At 33.6% G+C, this 20,912-nt stretch overlaps 1 protein-coding gene across 2 annotated transcripts; it reads right to left on the reverse strand.

The window, feature by feature from the left end:
* Window positions 1-5,845: 5,845 nt before the first annotated feature.
* On the reverse strand, window positions 5,846-19,198 carry LOC118624103 (NKG2-D type II integral membrane protein). 2 transcript variants are annotated; one of them, XM_036252084.1, is made up of 8 exons: window positions 19,115-19,198; window positions 17,697-17,794; window positions 16,037-16,138; window positions 10,090-10,182; window positions 9,841-9,876; window positions 9,181-9,329; window positions 8,785-8,888; window positions 5,853-6,274 (listed from the first exon to the last, which is right to left on the reverse strand). In XM_036252084.1, the coding sequence occupies exons 2-8, from the start codon at window positions 17,737-17,739 to the stop codon at window positions 6,157-6,159; spliced, it is 645 nt and encodes a 214-aa protein (XP_036107977.1). In that variant the 5' UTR covers window positions 17,740-17,794; window positions 19,115-19,198; the 3' UTR covers window positions 5,853-6,156. The 2 variants fall into 2 exon arrangements, with proteins under 2 accessions (XP_036107978.1, XP_036107977.1); XM_036252085.1 differs by lacking the exon at window positions 16,037-16,138 and having other exon boundaries at window positions 5,846-6,274.
* Window positions 19,199-20,912: the final 1,714 nt, after the last annotated feature.

The raw sequence follows: 20,912 nt of genomic DNA on the forward strand, positions 1-20,912 counted from the left end.
AAGAAAGCTGGGGTAGCAATACTCATCTGATTAAATAGATTTCAAAATGAAGGCCATAACTAGAAACAAAGAATGCCACTACATAATATTGAAAGGATCTATCCAACAGGAAGATATAACCTTGATAAACATATATGCACCCAATATAGGATCACCAACATATATTAAAAATCTCCTGGAGGACTTCAAAGGAAAAATCGACAGCAATACAATCATAGCAAGAGACTTTAACACCCTGCTGACATCACTGGATAAATCCTCTAGAAAAATATTAACAAGGAAAAAGAAACTCTAAATGAAGCACTAGATCAAATAGATTTCATAGATATCTACAGAAAATTACACCCCAAAACTGCCGAATCCACACTCTTCTCAAGTGCCCATGGGACATTCTCAAAGATAGACCACATGTTAGGATACAAACTAATTCTCTACAAGTTCAAGAACATTGAAAGCATCTTCTCAGATCACAATGGCATGAAACTAGAAATCAATTGCAACAAGAACATGCAAAGACATTTAAACACATTGAGGCTAAACAGCATGTTATTAAACAATGAATGGGTTACCAAGGAGATCAAGGAAGACATTAACAACTTCCTGGAAACCAATGAAAATGAATACACAACAAAAAAAATCTATGGAATATAGTCAAAGCAATTCTGAGAGGAAAATACATAGCACTATAGGCCTAGCTCAAAAAACAATAAAAATTTCTAATTGACTATCTAACATCATAATGTAAAGAACTGGTAAGCAAACACAATCCAAACCCCAGAGCAAGTAGAAGAAAGGAAATAGTAAAGATCAGAGCAGAAATAAATGACATAATGACCCCAAAAAACAATTCAAAGGATCAATAAAACAAAGAGCTGGTTTTTCAAAAAGATAAACAAGATTGATGGATAAACAAGCTAGACTCACCAAGAAACAAAAAGAGAACCCAAATACATCAAATCAGAAATGAAAGAGGAGAAGGAACAACTGACACAACAGAAATACAAAGGATTTTTAACAAATACTACGAACAATTATACGGCAACAAATTGGACAATCTAAGCGAAATAGACAAATTTCTAGGAACACACAGTCTCCCAAAAGTGGACCGGGAAGAGATAGAAAACTTGAACAGACCAATAAAAACAAAAGAAGTTGAAGATGTAATCAAGACTGTCCAAGGAAACAAGAGTCGAGGCCCAGATGGCTTCATGGAGGAGTTTTGCTAAACATTCAAAGAAGAACTAATACCCATTCTCCTCAAACTATTCCAAATAATTCATGAAGAAGAAAGACTCCCAAACTCATTTTATGAGGCCAGCATAATTCTAATTCCAAAACCATAAAAAGACATTACAAAGAAAGAAAACTACAGGCCAATATTCCTGATGAACATACATGCCAAAATCCTGAACAAAATACTAGCAAATCGAATCTAACAATACATTAAAAAAATTATTCACCATGACCAAGTGGAATTCATCCCAGGGATGTAAGGCTGGTACAATATTTGCAAATCAATAAATGTGACACACCACAAAAACAAAATGAAAGATAAAAACCATATGATCATATTAATAGATGCTGAAAAAGCATTCGATAAAATCTAGCACCCATTTCTGATAAAAACGCTTACCAATGTGAGAATACAGGAATCATATCTCGACATAATAAAGGCCATATATAAAAAACCTACAGCCAACATCATACACAATGGGCAATAACTAAAAGCATTTCCCTTAAGAACAGGAACAAGACAGGGATGCCCACTTTCGCCACTCTTTTAAACATAGTACTGGACGTCTTAGCCCCAGCAATCAGAGAAGAAGAAAAAACAAAAGGGATCCAAATTGGAAAGGAGGAAGTGAAATTGTCATTATTTGCAGATAACATGATATTATACAAAGAAAATCCTAAAGACTTTATAAAATATCTGCTAAATTTAATAAATGAATTTGGCAAGGTAGCAGAATACAAAATTAACATCAAGAAATCGATGGCAGCCCTGGCCGGTTTGGCTCGCGATTAGAGAGTTGGCCCCCAAACCAGAGAGTCCCAGGTTCAGTTCCCACTAAAGGCACGTACCTCGGTTGCAGTTTGTGTTCAGCCCGGGTTGAGGTCACACACGGTGGCAGCCACTCAATGTGTCGCTCTCACATCAATGTTTCTCTCTCTCTTTCCTTCCCACTCTATCTAAAGATAAATGTAAAAATGTCCTCTGGTGAGGATAAAAAATAAAAATAAAACAAAAAAAAGAAATCAATGGCATTCTTACACACAATAATGAACTCACAGAAAGCAAACTAAAAAACAATCCTATTTACCATTTCAACAAAAAAATTAAGATACCTAGGAATAAACTTAACCAATGAAGTAAAGGACCTATTTGCAGAAAACTATACGACACTGAAAAAAGAAATAGATGAAGATATAAAAAAGTGTGAGCACATACCTTGTTCATGGATTGGAAGAATTAACATCATTAAAATGTCCATACTACCCAAAGCAATCTATAGATTCAATGCAATCCCCATCAAAATACCAATGACATACTTCATAGAACTAGAACAAATACTTCAAAAGTTCATATGGAACAAAGAAAGACTCCATATATCCTCAGCAATCTTGAAAAAGGACAAAGTAGGTGGGTTCACAATACTGGATATCAGGTTATACTACAAAGCTACTGTAATCAAAACAGCCTGGTACTGGCACAAGAACAGGCATATAGATCAATGGAATAGAACAGAGAATCCAGAAATTGACCCAAGACAATATGCTCAATTAATATTTGACAAACATGGCAAGAGCATACAAAGGAGTAAAGACAGCCTCTTTCATAAATGGTGTTGGGAAAATTGGACAACCACATGCAAAAAATAAATAAAAGAAAGAAACTAGACCATCAACTTACATCATACACAAAAATAAATTAAAAATGGATAAAAGAGTTAAATGTGACTCATGAATTCATAAAAATCCTAGAAGAAAACATAGACAACAAAATTTCAGACATCATGTGCAGCAGAATTTTCACTGATACATCACCTAAGGCAAGAGAAACAAAGGAAAAAATGAACACATGGGACTACATCAAACTAAAAAGCTTCTGCACAGCAAAAGAGATAACCATCAAAATGGAAAGGGAACCTACTGTATGGGAGGGCATAATTGCCAATGATACATCAGATAAGGGGTTAATTTCCAAAATATATAGAGAACTCATACAACTCAACAAAAGGTAGACAAAGAACCCAATTAAAAAATAGGCAGACGAGCAGCCATGTAGATAAAATCACAAATATAGAATTCATTAGATTGACTAGAATGTGGAGAAATGCTCTTCTGTTAGTAGAAGGCAAAGACCTACCTAAGCTGCATAATAAAATGCATTTACCAACAACAACAAAAATGGGAAGAGGAGTTAAATAGACACCTTTCCAAACAGGACATACAAATGGCCAAGAGACATATGAAAAAATGCTCAATGTCACTAATCATCAGAGAGATGCAAATTAAAACAATGATGAGGTATCACCTCACACCTGCCAGAATGGGTGCCATCAACATATCATCTAATAACAAGTGCTGGCGAGGGTGTGGAGAAAAGGGGACTCTAGCACACTGCTGGTGGGAATGCAGACTGGTGCAGCCACTATGGAAAACACTATGGTGTTTCCTCAAAAAATTAAAAATTGAATTGTCATTTGACCCAGTGATCCCACTTCTAAGAATATCTCCTAAGAAGCCTGAAACACCAATCAGAAGGAATATACGTACCCCTATGTTCATAGAAGCTCTATTTATAATTGCTAAGATCTGGAAACAGCCAAAGTGTCTATCAATAGATGAGTGGATATAAAAGCTGTGGTACATATATACAATGGAATACTATGCAGCTCTAAGAAAGAAAGATCTCTTACCCTTTGAGACAACATGGCGGGACTTCGAGAGTATTATGCTAAGCGAAATATGCCAATCAGAGAAAGACAAATACCACATGATCTCACTTATTTGTGGAATATAATGAACAATGTGGGCTGATGAACAAAATAGACCCAAAGGCATAGAAAGGAGTATAATTCAGATTGACAAACCTCAGAGTAGGGGGATGGAGGCAATGGGTGAAATGAACCAAAGAACTTATATGCTTGTATACATAACCAATAGACATAGACAACAATGCTAGGGGTTTGGAGGTATAGGGAGGAGGGTGTCTAGAGGGGGGAAAGGAGAAATATCTGTAACAAAAATAATAAAAATTGGAGGAAATAAATAAATATATATATTAAACAAGCAGGATTCAAATATATGATTTAGTAGTTAATGACATGATATGAAAAAGGGTAAAAATGTAAGAAAAATATAAGAAACACAAAAGTGAAAGGTTTGATAAATCTCTAATGATTAAAGTTTTAAGGAAAAAAGAGAGGACCCAAATTAAAAAAATGAGAATTGAAAGAGACACCACAGAAACACCGAGACTTCTAAGACTATATTGCAAACAACTCTTTGCCAACAAACTGGACAATCTGGAAGAAATGAATAAATTCCTATAAACACAGTCTTTCAAAACTGCATCAAGAAGAAATGGAAAATCTAAACAGACTGATTACAACTAATGAAATTGAAGCAATAACCAAACAACTTTTAATGATTGCAGTTTTAAGTCCACCAAGTACTTAAAAACTTTTAATAACATCGAGTCACTATATGTAGCTTCGTATTGAACACAAGTTCTTGTTTTTTTTTTCCAGAGTCTTTTCTCTGTTTCATTGTTATGATGTCTGACCCACAGTGGGAAGAGAATAAATGTGACCTCTAGAGGGGGAACTTTTTCACAAGCCTGGAAAGTAATAGCTTGGAAATTGTAAAGATCATGAGAATTTTAAAACTTTTCATGACTCTAAAGTCATGGAAGACTCTTCCAACTGCTGCACATATACATGTATTATTCCATTAGCCAAGATTTCTGTTACCCTAATGATTTGCCCAGATTACTACTCATTCTACAGGTTTCAACTCAGATGCCATTTTTTCCCCTCTAGAGGTCTCGTAAGGCCTCCCTAAACTCAATTCTTTCTTTATTTTTTTGTTGCAGCCAGTGCCGTATTCGTATTATAAATAATTCAATTTCTGCCAAATGTCTTTATGTGCTATATTAAATTAGTAGTGGCATTTTGAAAAATTGAGGATGTTTTTGTTGAGGAAAATTTTAGAAAATTTTCAAAACTAGCACATTTAGTGAACCCTTATATACCCTTTTCCCAACTTTAGGTATATTTAATTTTCAAATGTATTGTGTTTGAAGATTCTAAAAACCTTATTAGTTTCATATTTGTGAATATTAGTAAAAGCATATAAAAAAATAAAATATTAGTAAAAGCATAATTTAACATTTAATTCAACCATAGGTATTTTATTTTTTTATTAAGTTATTTTTGTTATAGATGTTTCTTCTTTTTCCCCCATTGACACCCTTCTTCCAGTCCCTCCCCCGCCCCCCACTCCATCCCCAGCTTTGTTGTCTATGTCCATCAGTTATGCATATATGCATATAAGTTCTGTGGTTTATCCCTTCCCTCCCTCCATCCTCTTCTGAGGATTGTTAGTCTATACCCTACTTCTATGACTCTGGCTCTATTTTGTTCATCAGTTCATCAGTTCATCAGCTTGTTTAGTTCATTATATTCCAGAAATAAGTGAGATTATGTGATAATTTGTCTTTCTCTGCTTGGTTTGTTTCACTTAGGATAATACTTTCCAGGTCCCTCCATGTCATCTCAAAAGATAAGAGATCTTTCTTTCTTACAGCTGCATAGTAACCTACTGTGTATATGTACCACAGCTTTTTTATCCATTCATCTACTGATGGATACTTGGGCTGTTTCCAGATCTTAGTTATTATAAATAGTGCTGCTATTATCAACCATAGGTATTATCAACAGTTTATTAAACTTAAAAATAATTTGTTTACCACTCAGTAATTTAAAAATTACTATAGAAGATAAATTCTTTAATTGTTTGCATGGCTGATGAGAAAATACTTAATGAATATTGCTGGCATTTTCTTCTGAATGTTTCTTCATGGAGAAAATTCGGGGAACGGAATTTCTGTTTTTCAGTCCATTATATTTTATAGACAATAAGTTCTTTACTTTATACAATCCTGTGCATACAGATGTATGTGTATGGAGTTGAACAGTTTTCTGTGTAACCTTTGAAACTTGAGCCGTAAACTGCACAGTCCCCATCTTCCATTTCAAGCAATGTGAGTCTAGGATAGAGACAAAAACAAATTACATTGATAATTTTATTAATGCAGAAAAAGAAAAATTAAATAATATTTAAATATGGGTACTGAAACAATAACATTTCAGGAGACTTAAGAATCAGGCCTTTCTTAATTTACAGATAAGCAAAATATAGCCAACTCAGATAAAAATTGCATCCTATTATAAATTGTGTGCTACTACTTTTAAACATTGGAAATTATTCAATTTACAAAGCCTAGAATCTCTTTATATGCGTACCCAATGAAATAAAAGCTTTAAAATGTTTTAAAACAAATATTTAGGTTAGAAATAAATTCAGAATTCAATGTCATGTTTTGTGAAAAACATACAATATTCTTCAGATATATGCAGTTTTACTTGGTAGGAAAAAAATTTTAAACTATGAAGTCCTTCAGTATATGTACACATACATAAGTGTGTGTGTGTATGTGTGTGTTTAGGTAATTCATGTAGAGATAATTATGTGCATATACCTATTTTACTCTGGGATCTTGAGTATTTATTAATGCTATAAATAGTGATTTGTTTTCTGCCAAGAACAAGTAGAACAAGTAGGAAAGATGAAGCTGAGGGAAAGAATGATGATGCTCCTTCAATATGAAATTGACACCAAAAAATGATACTACATATATTAGAAAGGACAAGATAGTTATTTCTTTCTATACAGAAACAACTAGCTGCTCTAAGAGAAAAAAATGAAGAGATTTTTTTCGTAACAGCCCTTAGTTGGTCTCAATCTATGCACATTAGAAGCTCATCCTTTCTAATTTCACTGTGTTCATGCGTTTCTTCAATTTCTGTATTCGTTTTCCCATTCCACTCCCATCACATTTCTGCTGGAGTACTGATCACATCACATTTCTGCCAGAGAACTGAGCACAAGGGATTTCACTTCTTTGTTCACAACTATATTTCTAATCGAAGTGTGAAGCTCCTGAAGGAGTTACGTTCTAGTCATCTCTGTAGTTATCTCTGCATAGTTTCTGGAAACTGAGTGGCACTCAACCGATATTTATTACATGCGTCATCAGAAATTTAGCATGCTAGTTGTTTTGCTTCAAAAATGAACTTTTCCACTTGCAGAGTGGGGAAAAAATGAGAAAAGATGATACCGAATCTTATTAGTATCTCCAGAAAATAAACTTTTCTAGGTCAAAAATTAAATCTCAAGCCATACGGAAATGAGGCCATCTCAGATAAATTCTAAGGTATACATGGACACATGAAACATTTCAGAAGATAGACCATAGCCTGGTGCACAAAACGCCATCTCAATAAATGCAAGTAGATTCAAGTCACAAAGTATGTTTTTTGATAAAGATGGAATTAGACTTAAATCACAGATAGATCACTAGGAAGTTCCCAAATGTTGGAAATAACACTACTGAAAATTTCATGGATCAAAAAACAAGGCAAAAGGGAATTTATAAACTATTTTGAACTGAATGAAAATAAATAGCTCATAATATGTGGGGATGTTGCCAAATCATCTCACATATTAATAGCATAAATTTTTCAATTAGAACAAAAAAAGGTTGTTTATCAATATACTAGTTTTTACCATAAGAAACTAAAGAAAAGTTAACCTTGAGTGAGAATATAGTAAATAAAGATCACAGCAGAAATCAATGAAATAGAAAACTGAAAAATGAATGGTAAACAAGCACAGAGAAGATGCTCAATATCATCCGTCATTAAGAAAATGCAAATTCACTACACACATTAGAATGGCTAAAATTTAGGAGACTAATTATAACAAGTATTGACCAAATATTGAGCAACCAGAAGTCTCACACACTGCTAGTGGGATTGTAAAATTGCACAACCCCTTTGGATAATAGTTAGGCAGTCTCTAAAAAGTTAAACATATACTAATTATATGATCCATCCATTCCACTCCTAGGTATTTATGTAAGAGAAAGGAGAGCCTATGTTCATACAAAGTCTTGCACATATAGCTAAGTGTCCCAAGTAGCTTTATTTTTAGTAGTCAAAAACTGGCAACTACCCAAATATCCATCAATATATGAGAGAATAAACATAACTGAGCAACACCCGAAAATGGAAAAGCTATCAGGAATGAAAAAAAAACAAACTCTTATACAGGCTATGAGGTGGCTAATCTTAAAATAATACACTGAGTAAAAAAGCCAGACAAAAAAACAGTACATACTCCAGGACTCCGTTTTGTTACTTTATAAATTACATACTCATCTATAGTGACAGAAAGCAGGTTAGTTGCCTGGAGACAGAAATGGGCATGAAGGAGGGATTATAAAGATAAAAAGGGAACATTTTGCAGGTGATAAATGTGTTAATTATCTTAATGTTATTAATGGTTTTGTGGATGTACACATTTGTGAGTTTTTGGCTGACTCTATTAGCATATGGGAATGGCCTGGCATTGTATGAAGGAAAATGTGATAGCTAAGTGTCACAGGAATAGCTTAGAGACAAATCCACAGCTAGAGACCTATTGGTGCAGACTTACTGTCTGGTAGAGTGATTGGAACCATCTTCCCACTGCCAGATTCCATTTGTTGAGTTTCTTATTAGTCCCATCCAATGATAGGACTTCACCAATTTTAAGAAATCCTGTTTGAAATCACAAATAAAGTCAGTGCTCAGAATTTTAGTGAAAACAAGGCCATACTCATTTAACCATTTTTCTTACAGTTGGGGAAAATGCATTCTGTCCTCTGGCAGAATTCCAACTTAAAAAACATATAATAACTTGCAATTTTTGTGCTTTCTTATTTTTAACTCAGAAGAATTTGGGGTGGTGTATTTGAGCCTAGTGCTTCTATTATATTTCAGATTCATATTCCAGAGAGTTGCCACATATGTTAGGACTAAATACAGACAGATGAATTTAAACAATACTAACCTGGTCCTCTTTGCTGTATATCTTCAGGAGACTGGAATTTTGAGACATACAAGAAGCTTGGCTCTGAAGCCAGCTTTTGCTCTCATCAAAAAATTGGTAGCAATTGTTTCTGTAATGTATCCAGTTTTTAGGACATGGACAGTATCTTTCTAGAAAGGGAGAATATGTTATTAATTCTGCACATGTCTGAACAGTATAGTAGATTTGGTCTAGGCAGGTTAAATACCTTTTTTATTCTAACTCTAAAATTCCAAACCATTATGATCATACCCAATGACATATCTCTACATATTTATAAATAGATAGATAGATAGATAGATAGATATGCCAAAACTGTGTTCTTTACTTTTTACAAGTACTCCCTCATTGTAAGAAATAAAATAAAATTTTAAAAGCTACAGTGAATTGTGGGCAATAATTATTTTTTATACTTTTTTGTATTAAATTTATTGGGGTGACTTTGATTAATACAATTATATAAGTTTCAAGTGTAGACTCCTATAATACATCATCTGTTTTAGACCGCTCGGCCACGCTACCTGCGTTATACATCATCTGTTTTATACATTTTCTTGTTAGCAGCATTGTATACATGCCTAAACCCCAGTATACACAGATAATGCAATTAGTGCTTCAAAATATTAGAAAACTTTCTCTTACCATTTAAAGAAACTTGAGCTTCTTGGTTGAATAATGCTATTAAAATAATCATAATTATTAGAAGGTTTTATATTGTAAGATAGTTTAAACAAGAATTTTAAAATAGTTGACACATTTCTAGACTAATAGCTAAAATATAAAGATACATTTATATTGCTAGTTTATGTTTCTGTGATTCTGAATATTAATCAAGTAATGTATTACAATCATTAGATCAACAATGCTATCTACTTCTCTGTTATCACTTACAGTTTACTATTAGGGCACTGTATATCATTATCATCACAATGAAATGAATTCCCATAGCTGCAGCAATGTACCGGGCGAGGAGAAATGGAGATGCTGTCGAAGAGAAAAGAGTGAGAAAAAGAATAAAAGGTTCTAGTATTTTTATGTTTAATATAAATATTAAGGTTTTTTTTTATGTGGGGGTGATATCATTGCTTTTTCCTTAATTATTTTTCTCAGGACAGGTAAAATAAGTACGTTGTAAATGATTAAAAAATAAAACTATAAAAATGTGATATTTCCTCCTATTTCTCTGCAGGTTCCCCAGAATAAATCATGGTTATCATTTTTTAAATTTTCCATTGTGATACAATGATAAATATGGACAGTGCCCCTTCCCTCCTTTTAAAAACATATATTTATGAATTATACAAAATATTCTATGATTTTATTTTACTTAAGAAAATATCCTAGTGATTATGCTAATCATGTTTTTATAAAGTCAAAATTTTATAAAGTTGTTTGCATTGTATTTTATTGGTATATGGACTAAAATGCTTTTAGTTTTTTCCATTGCATAGTTATTTATTTATTTATTATTTAATTAATTAATTTTTTTTGTTACAAATGTTTCTCCTTTTCCCCCCACTGGTTCCCCCCTCCACTCCCTCCCTGCCCTGTCCCCAGCTTTGTTGTCCATGTCCATTGTTCATGCATACATGCATTTAAGTTATGTGGTTTCTCTCCCCCATCACCCCCTTTTCTGGGGATTGTCAGTCTGTACCCCACTTCCACGTCTCTGAAACTACCCCATTCCTCAGACTGTTATGTTCATTATTTTCCACAAATAAGTGAGATGATATGATACTTGTCTCTCTCTGTTTGGCTTGTTTTACTTAGGATAATACTTTTCAGGTCCCTCCATGTCGTCTCGAAGAATAAGAGATCTTTCTTTCTTACAGCTGCATAGTACTTCATTGTGTATATGTACCACTGCTTTTTTATCCATTCGTCTACTGATGGACATTTGGGCTGTTTCCAGATCTTAGCTATTGTAAATAGTGCTGCTACAAACATGAGGTTACATATATTCTTTCTGATTGGTGTTTCAGGCTTCTTAGGGTATATTCCTAGAAGTGGGATCACTGGGTCAAATGGAAGTTCAATTTTTAATTTTTTGAGATAACACCATATTGTTTTCCATAGTGGCTGCACTAGTCTGCATTCCCACCAGCAGTGCACTAGAGTCCCCTTTTCTCCACACCCTCGCCAACACTTGTTGTTTGATGATTTTGTTGATGGCGGCCACTCTGACAGGTGTGAGGTGATACCTCATTGATGTTTTCATTTGCATGTCTCTGATGATTAGTGGTGTTGCATATTTAAAATGCTTCTTAGTTTTGACTAAGATATAATGTTATAAATAACATTTCATACACACCTGTGCATATTTGTGAGTAGCCCTCTAGGAAAAATACCCAAAACAATAATTACTGAGTCAAAGAACATTTGTTTTTTAAATTTTTGTAATAATTGAAAATTTCAGTCCAAAGAGGCTATAACAACTTATATTTTACCAAATATAGGTTTAAAAGCCTTGTTATTCACTTTCCTCTGCATTAAATACTATTCACATTTTAATGTATAAATCTGATGACCAATATTATTTTTAATATTTTAACTTTATTTTTCTTGTTATAAATAACAAGATAACAAAAGATTGAACATCTTTTATTATGGTTATGTTTCTATTTTATTTCTCTGAAACTTCTTGCATTTGTATTAATTTTCTTTTTCTTATTTTCAGATTAAATATATTAGTTCATTTCTTGCCATATATTTTGCAAATATTCATCCTAGATATTTTTGTTTTAACTTCATTTATGATATAAGGAGGTTCTTAAATAGATAATGGTTGACTTGCTCAAATCATTTTTTTTGTTGTTGTTAATCCTCACCCTAGGATATTTTTTCTATTGATTTTTAGAGAGAGCAGAAGGGAGGAGATGGTGGGGGGGGGGAGAAATATTGATGTGAGAGGGACACATTGATTGGTTTCTTCCTGCATGTGCCCTGGCTGGGGCTGGAGATGAAACCTGAAACCCAGACACTGGCCCTCGACTGGGAATTAAACCCTTGATCCTTCTGTGCACATGCTGATGCTCTAACCACTGAGATACGCCAGCCAGGGTTCATTAATCCTTTTTGATGTTAATAAAAATGCTTTCATTATTTTGAGTTTATAAATAAATCTCCCACCATAAGGTATATAGTTTCCTTTTTTTAAATTGGGTCTATTTGAGGTGCGTGTGTGTGTGTTATAAATTAGGTAGAAATTCACATTCATAAACAACTGTTTTTCCGAATGGTTACTGAATTTTTCTAACACTATTTCATAAATAAAAATCAAAGTGTTCTTATTGATATGAAATACTACCATTAATATAGAATACATTCTTATATGTGTTTACATTTATTCCTATATTCTCTGGTCTGTCTTTCTATTTAAACTATATGTAAAATATCCCTACTTATAATATACTTGAGTATTTATAGTAACCATAATATTGTATTACATTTCTTTTTGATAATATTTTATCTATCATTATACTTCATTATGCCTTAAGAACTTTAAAACAAATTTTTCATGAACATGCCACATTTAAAATATAGTATATTACTCAAAAAATTAAAAATTGAACTGCCATTTGACCCAGTGATCCCACTTCTAGGAATATACCCTAAGAAACCTAAAACACCAGTAAGAAAGAATATATGTACCCCATGTTTGTAGCAGCACTATTTACAATAGCCAAGATCTGGAAACAGCCCAAATGTCCATCAGTAGATGAATGGATAAAAAAGCAGTGGTACAGCCCTGGCCAGTTTGGCTCAGAGGTTAGAGCGTCTGCCTGCGGTCCGGAAAGACCCGGGTTCGGTTCCCGCTAAGGGCACGTACTTCGGTTGCAGTTTGTCCCCGGCCCTGGTTGGTCGTGCGGGTGGCAGCCACTCGATGTGTCCCTTCACATCGATGTTTCTCTCTCTCTCTCTCCTTCCCACTCTATCTGTACAAAAAATGGAAAAATATCCTCGGGTGAGGATAAAAAAAAAAAAAAAAGCAGTGGTACATATACACAATGGAGTACTATGCAGCTGTAAGAAAGAAAGATCTCTTATCCTTTGAGATGACATGGAGGGACCTGAAAAGTATTATCCTAAGCAAAACAAGCCAAACAGAGAGAAACAAGTATCATATCATCTCACTTATTTGTGGAAAATAATGAACATAACAGTCTGAGGAATGGGGTAGTCCCAGAGATATGGAAGTGGGGTACAGACTGACAATCCCCAGAAGAGGGGGTTGAGGGGGAGAGATAAACCACAGAACTTATATGCATGTATGCATGAACAATGGACATGGACAACAAAGCTGGAGACAGGACGGGGAAGGAAGAGGAGGGGAAAATCAGTGGGGGGGGGGGGGTGGAGAAACATCTGTAACAAAAATAAATAAATTTAACATATAAATAAATAAAAATAAAATAAAATATAGTACATTAGCCCAGCTGTGTGACTCACTTGGTTGAGCATTGTCCTATAAGGTTTTGGAATCAGTCCCCAGATCAATGTTTCTCTAACATATCGAAGTTTTGTTCTCTCACTCTCTCTTCCAAATCAATTTTAAATATATATATATATATATATATATATATATATATTTCAAGAGAATCACATTAAATATATACATATATAGATGACTTACATTTTTAAAATGTTGTCTTTTATTCTTGAATAGTTTTTTGTTTCTGTTATGTATGTCTTATTTTATGTTCATTAGTACAACTTTATGTAATAAATTTATTTCCAGTATTTTATTTGTATTTATTTTTGAATCCTCACCCGAGGATATATATTTTTTCCATTTATTTTCAGACAGAGTGGGAAGGAGAGAGAGAAAGAAATACTGAAGTGAGAAACACATGGACTGGTTGCCTCCTGCATGACCCTGATCAGGGCCAGGGACCAAACCACAACCAAGTTATGTGACCAGAACTTGACCAGAACTGAACCAGCGACTCTATTGGCCAGGGTTACTTCCAGTATTTTATTTATTTTTTATCCTCACCTGAGGACATTTTTCCATTTTTCGTTCAGATAGAGTGGGAGAGAGAGGAAGAGAGAGAGAGAGAGAGAAACATCGATGTGAAAGAGACACATAGAGTGGCTGCCTCCCACACGACCCAACCAGGGCCAGGGACAAACTGCAACCGAGGTACGTGCCCTTAGTGGGGACCGAACCTGGGTCTCTCTGGACCACAGGCCGACACTCTAACCACTCAGCCAAACCGGCTAGGGCTATTTCCAATATTTTTAATTCAATCATTTATTTCTGATTTTTGGTTTTATAAATATGGCATTTTCTTTTTATCATATTTTCCTTGTTTTTGTAGTTTTGTAGACAGTTGATTTTATATATTACTTCTAATTAACTCCAAACGTCAGATTTCCTTATTGTTTGTAAGCTTGGGGGTGAAGTTTTAGAGGGTTTTAAAAATATTTTAAATCATATATTTTTGCTAATCATGTTAATTTTGACTTTTTATTCTAATTTCAGGTCATTTGCTTTTTTTCTTTTCTTGGTTATTTATGTTGTCAAGCATCAGCAAAACAATCAATATAATCATTAATAATGATAATAACAATTCTTTCCTATTTCTAACTATAATGAAAATGCTGTTAGCATTTATCAATAAGCATAGTGATAGCTTTTGGACATATATTTTAAAGGTGGTATTTATATTTTAGAGGTTTTAAAAGTGAAGTTCTTTTACATTAAGAATTCATATTGAGCCCTGGCTGGTGTGCCTCAGTTGGTAGGTGTCATCTCATGCACCAAAATGTGGCCAGTTGGTTCCCGGTTAGGGCATGTGCCTGGTTTGTGGGCTTGATCCCAGGTAGGGGACCTGCAGGAGGCAGCCAATATATGTTTCACGCTCACATCGATGTTTTTCTCTCTCTTCTTTCCTCTCTCTAAAAATCAATTTAAAAACTCTTTAAAAAAAGATTTCATATTGATTTTTTTACCCCAAACCTTTTCAACATTATGCATATGATCTATGATCCTTGATTATTACATCTAACACATTTTCATTCCTATAATTAACTCTTGAAAGCAATACTATTTGATAATAATTTATTTTTAACATTTAATCAAAATGTATAAGTGAGAGTGGTCTGTTGTTTTCCTTCTTGTGTAAACTGTTTCAGGCTTTATTTTCGATTGTATTCTGCCTTGATAAAAACAAGCACATCTTCACTATGCAGAGGCCCTTCTGTGAACAGCAGTCAAGTCACTGCTGTCATGCTGTTTAAAGACATAACACGGTGTAGGATATTTTATATTTCTTTTCTCTTTTGTTTTTGTTGTTGTTGTTTTTGTTTTTGTTTTTTTTATCATCCTCCCCCAAGGACATTTTCCCATTCTTTGTTCAGGTAGAGTAGGAGGGAGAGAGAGAAACATCGATGTGAAAGGGACACATGGAGTGGCTGCCACCTGCACAACCAACCAGGGCCGGGGACAAACTGCAACCGAAGTACGTGCCCTTAGCGGGAACTGAACCTGGGTCTCTCTGGACCGCAGGCCGATGCTCTAACTGCTGAGCCAAACTGGCCAGGGCTCTCTTTTGCTTTTCATTACTATTTACTCCTCCTCCTAACAAGCTGTTCAGTGATCTCTTAGTAATTGCTGTCTCAATTGTCATTGTTAGGATAATCTCATCATTTTAGGGCATGAAATGATCCTAAACTCAATGTTTTTTTCTCATTTTATGATATAGTCCAATATTATATGAGAATTAATCTCATTTCTGCTTTTCTCGTGAAGGTAAAATAAACTGAATATTTATCACTGATTATCCCATAGTTTCCGATTTCCACCTCAAGATGATGAATGGAACATATTACTCACGGTTTTCCCAACAGGTGTTTGTGGTTAATGTGGGTCTTTTCCTTTGTGTAGAAGCAACATGATTTATGAGTTTACGTTTTGAATTATGAAATTCACAGCTCTCTGGAGAAAAACAGTTCAGGCCAATATGAGTTATGACCTTCCTGCCACTTGAATCATAAATTTTTTAAACTTTAATATGTCATTTCTATCTTTTTTCGTTTAAGGTATAACATCAAGTTGCTTTTGTTTTATATTACTTCATTATTATGATTTTTACACTTTGTAGTATAAATAAAATTAGATTTATTCTATAGTAAAACAACTTTAGCAAAATCCCATATATTATTAATATGAGTTCATTTTTTTCTTTTTTTATCCTCACCCGAGGACACTTTTCCATTTTTTGTTCAGATAGAGTGGGAGGGAGAGAGAGAAAGAGAGAGAGAGAGAAACATCGACGTGGAAGGTACACATCGAGTGGCTGCCACCCGCACGACCAACCAGGGCCGGGGACAAACTGCAACCAAGGTACGTGGCCTTAGCAGAAACCGAACCCGGGTCTCTCTGGACCGCAGGCCGATGCTCTAACCACTGAGCCAAACCGGCCAGGGCAATATGAGTTCATTCTTAATGTGGATAAAATCTAACATTAAAATACAGATGCTGTGTAGTGAAAAAGACAGGGCCTTAATTGGGAAGTTAGACGTGTTTAATTTACAGAGGCTCATTTACTAAGTACATAACTTCACAAACTGAACAAAAATGAAAAAAGCGAAAGAAGGAACAAAGGCTGTTACAACAACCTTGAATGGCTTATTTTAAAAGTGAAATAAAATAATATGAACCTAGTGTCAGTCACATGAGAAATAGTAAAGGCTATTGTGTCTAATTTTCTTCATAGTGAAGGACACACAAAGAAAAAAATAGTATAGTCTACAATTTAGGATAAAGACAAATAAAGCGTCTTGTTTAAACAAAAAAGTAACTCTTCTTGAAATAGTAAAATTTACTAAATACGTAAAAGTCTTTTATAAATGAAATGTTAACGTTAATTACCTTTTATACCAAAAATTAAATAAAAAAATTGTACATACAACATGTAATTTAATTATTAAACATATGAAGAGGGGAAGTATTATTTTATAAATGAAGAAATTGAATCTCAGAGATGGTCAATGCTGTATTGCATATTTAATATAATACTATCAACTGTGAGTAATTTATAACACTTTTAGTTTTAGAAACACTTTCAAATATATGTCCTTTTATTTGAATATCATGGAAATCCACTAAGGTAAATATCACACGTTTTATATCTCTACTTCACAGAAAAGAAAATAAGCACATAGAGGCTGTGAATTGCCCCAGATCTCAAAACGAGAGACAGGTAAAAGCTAGATTAAAATTCAGTTCTTCTACCTCTAAATTCTGATGCTGTCCTATTTCAGGCTGCCTCACTGTGAGAGAGTTTCTTTTAGGTAGCTAATGAAGTAAAAGTGGGAAAAGTCTTTCAGGTTTTTGAGACTTGATTTAAAATATAACATTAACAATGTGAAATGAACATAAAATTAACACAAGTCAATCAGAATAAATCCAAAGCCTTACATACTTGTATCAAATCCTGGGCACATTGAAATTATATACAAGCCAAACTACATGTTGATGTGGAAGTACATACCCATGCTGTGTTGAACCCACTGATCTCCGGCCAATCTCATCATATAAATGCTTATCTATCACAGAGATTAATCCAAAGTGGTCATTTTACAGAGGTTCCTGAATAAAATAAAATCACACATTTGTTTATTTACTTTCTGTTTTCTTTCTGTGTGGTGAGATGATCTATTTTGATTGGAAAAATGAGAATATAGAAAAATTTTCCTCATGCATATATAAAAAAAGAAAAGAATAAAAATGAGAATTCATATAAAACAATGTAAAATTATTTTTAAAAATTACTTTGGCTACAAAATAATAATTATTTTTTAAAATGTAAAAATAGCCCTGGCCGGTTTGGCTCAGCGGTTAGAGCGTCGGCCTGCGGTCCCGAGAGACCCGGGTTCGGTTCCCGCTAAGGGCATGTACCTCGGTTGCAGTTTGTCCCCGGCTCTGGTCAGTCGTGAGGGTGGCAGCCACTCAATGTGTCCTTTCACGTCGATGTTTCTCTCTCTCTCTGTTCCTCTCTTCCCCTCCTACTCTACCTGAACAAAAAAATGGAAAAATGTCCTCGGGTGAGGATAAAAAAAAAAAATAATAATAATAATAATAAAATGTAAAAATATACAATGAGTTCTTTTAAATTCACCTACCTTAAGATACTTAATTAAAAATGTTCCCATCACTGATATTGCATAACAATACACATAGTTTCCTATTTATAGTTGTTTTATTTTATTTGGTGATAATTGCTTTCTTTGCAAGGTAAATTTGGATAAGATATATAGAAGAATTTTTGTTGAATGTTTTTTCTTAGTACATTTTAATTCAACCTCTGTCCATATCATCATCATCTTCATTTACAAGAAATTATTATCAGCATTGTCATTAATAAAAATAACCTCACATTTGTTTATATAGTAACATTTTCAGTGTCTAGCAGAGCTCTCAGAAAAAAATTGATATTTAATAAATATGTATAGTGCTTAAATTTTCAAAATAAAACCTGTTTCATATTTAAACATGATCATTGAAAGCAACAGATAGAATGTGTTTCATTTTGTAAGTAAAGTTGTGTGTTACATGAAGTGCCTTGCATAAGAACACAGAACTCATAAAGGTGAGAATTCAAACTGAAATTCAAATTGTATTCCCAAATGTAAAGATTCATTCTTCTAGTTTTGTTTAGAGAAAAGGCTCCAACTTACAGCAACATCATAACTTCTGGTTCTTAAATAAGTTTATCCTCATTATCTATCATTGAATAAAGTGAGAAAGAGTACATTCTTTGCCTTCAGTAATTCTATTAAGACACTTAAGAAACTATTAGAATTATCTTGTGTAAATATTTTTAGAAACTTTCTTGAGGTGCAAACTTCAAGAGGTCTTCACGTCTTGCATAGTAGTGGTAGAAACACACACAGAGACACAGACACATACCTTATCAGAGAAGGAACATCCTGCTTCTTGTGAAAAATTTAGACATGTCCTCTGTTCCAAATTTAAAATTGAAATAAATGTACACTCAATTCTAATCTCAGAGAAAAATATGACGAATGTTACTTTTATCTTACTTGCGTGTTGGAAACACAGCACAAACCACAGTATTTCCTTCCACCTCTTCACTACACAGAAGATTTTCTATTTGAAGACATGTGTTTTGTCCTAACATCATTTTATAACTTTAAAATGTTGAATTCAATGATCAAAAGTGTCCCAGGGTTATCATTATAACTTATACAAACTCTTCTCAACAGGAAGGGGGAAAGGAATGGTTGATATTTTTTTCACTAAAACAAGAATAACTTTGATACTCATTTTAGATGAGAATGTGTTCAGAAAGGAAAAGGAAAAGAAAAAGTCTATCTCCTTTATGAAAATTGTTGTAAAATCCCAAAACAATGCCAAACCAAATTAGTGTGTATAAAATTAATATAGATGACCAAATTGAGTTTATTTTAGGATTGTAACTTTTCTTTAAAAAAACATTTGTTAAATGCAATAAACAATAGATTAAAAACCGAAATAACTTGATTATATCAAGATGGAGAGCACATTTACTATAATTCAACACTTTTTCATAATAAAAACAATTTTCGTTTTCATGATAAAAACAAGTCTATTCATCCTAGGATCTATATCAGCTATTTTCAACCATTTTCATCTGTTGGCACACATAAACTAGTAACAAAATTCTGTGGCACACCAAAAAATATACTTTTTGCTATTCTGACAAAAAAAATAGGTATATTTTTGATTCATTCTCATCATAAGTTTATTGTGTTGGCTGCTGCTATTTTTTTAATTTGATAATCTAAGGGAAAAGAGGTCAGTGTCCCAGACTAAATAATCAAGTACTGCATGTTTTAAAAATTCTTGCAGCCCACCAGTGTGCCTGCTGCAACACATTAGTTGAAAATTGCTGACCTATATAAACATTATTCTTTCTTTTTTTTGGAGTACTTGTTTTTAAGGTGACTTGGTTAATAACATTACATAGGTTTTAAGTGTACACTTCTATGCTACATGGTCTGCGTGCTGCTTTGTGTGCCCAGGACCCCAAGTCAAATATCTTCTATCACCGTATATTTGGCCCCCTTTAGCCTTTACTCCCCCAACCCCTTTCCTCTTGTTACCACCACACTTGTTGTCTATGAGTTTCAGAATTACATCCCACATACGAGTGAAATCATATAGTTCTTAGTTTTTTCTGACTGACTTATTTCACTTAGCATGATATTCTTAAGGTCCATCCACGTTGTCCCAAATGGCAGTATTCCATCTTTTTTTATGGCTGAGTAGCATTTTATTGTATGTATATACCACATTTTCTTTATCCAGTCATCTATCAAAGGACACTTTCGTTGTTTTCGTGTTTTGGACACCATGAACAATGTTGTGAATGGCAGCATCATTCTTAACTTCAAAATATTAACAGGCTTTTTCAAAAATCCTGAAGACAAAGTGCTCACTAATACCACTTCTTTTCAATATTATTGAGAAGATTTTTTAGTGCTAAGACCACCACAGGAAATTAAAGACATAGAACTTCAATTCTTTTGCTGATGATATGTTTATTACATAGAAAATAAAAATAATTTAATGGTCAGTTAATAGAAATAATGTTAGTATAACTAAATGTAGCATTAGTTTGCAAAAACTATTATATTAGAGGTCAATAATAAACAGAAACAGTTTTAATATATCACTAACAACCACAACAGAAACACAGTAATTA

This window comes from Molossus molossus, unplaced genomic scaffold (genome assembly GCF_014108415.1).
Source record: "Molossus molossus isolate mMolMol1 unplaced genomic scaffold, mMolMol1.p scaffold_m16_p_10, whole genome shotgun sequence".
Lineage (NCBI taxonomy): Eukaryota > Metazoa > Chordata > Mammalia > Chiroptera > Molossidae > Molossus > Molossus molossus.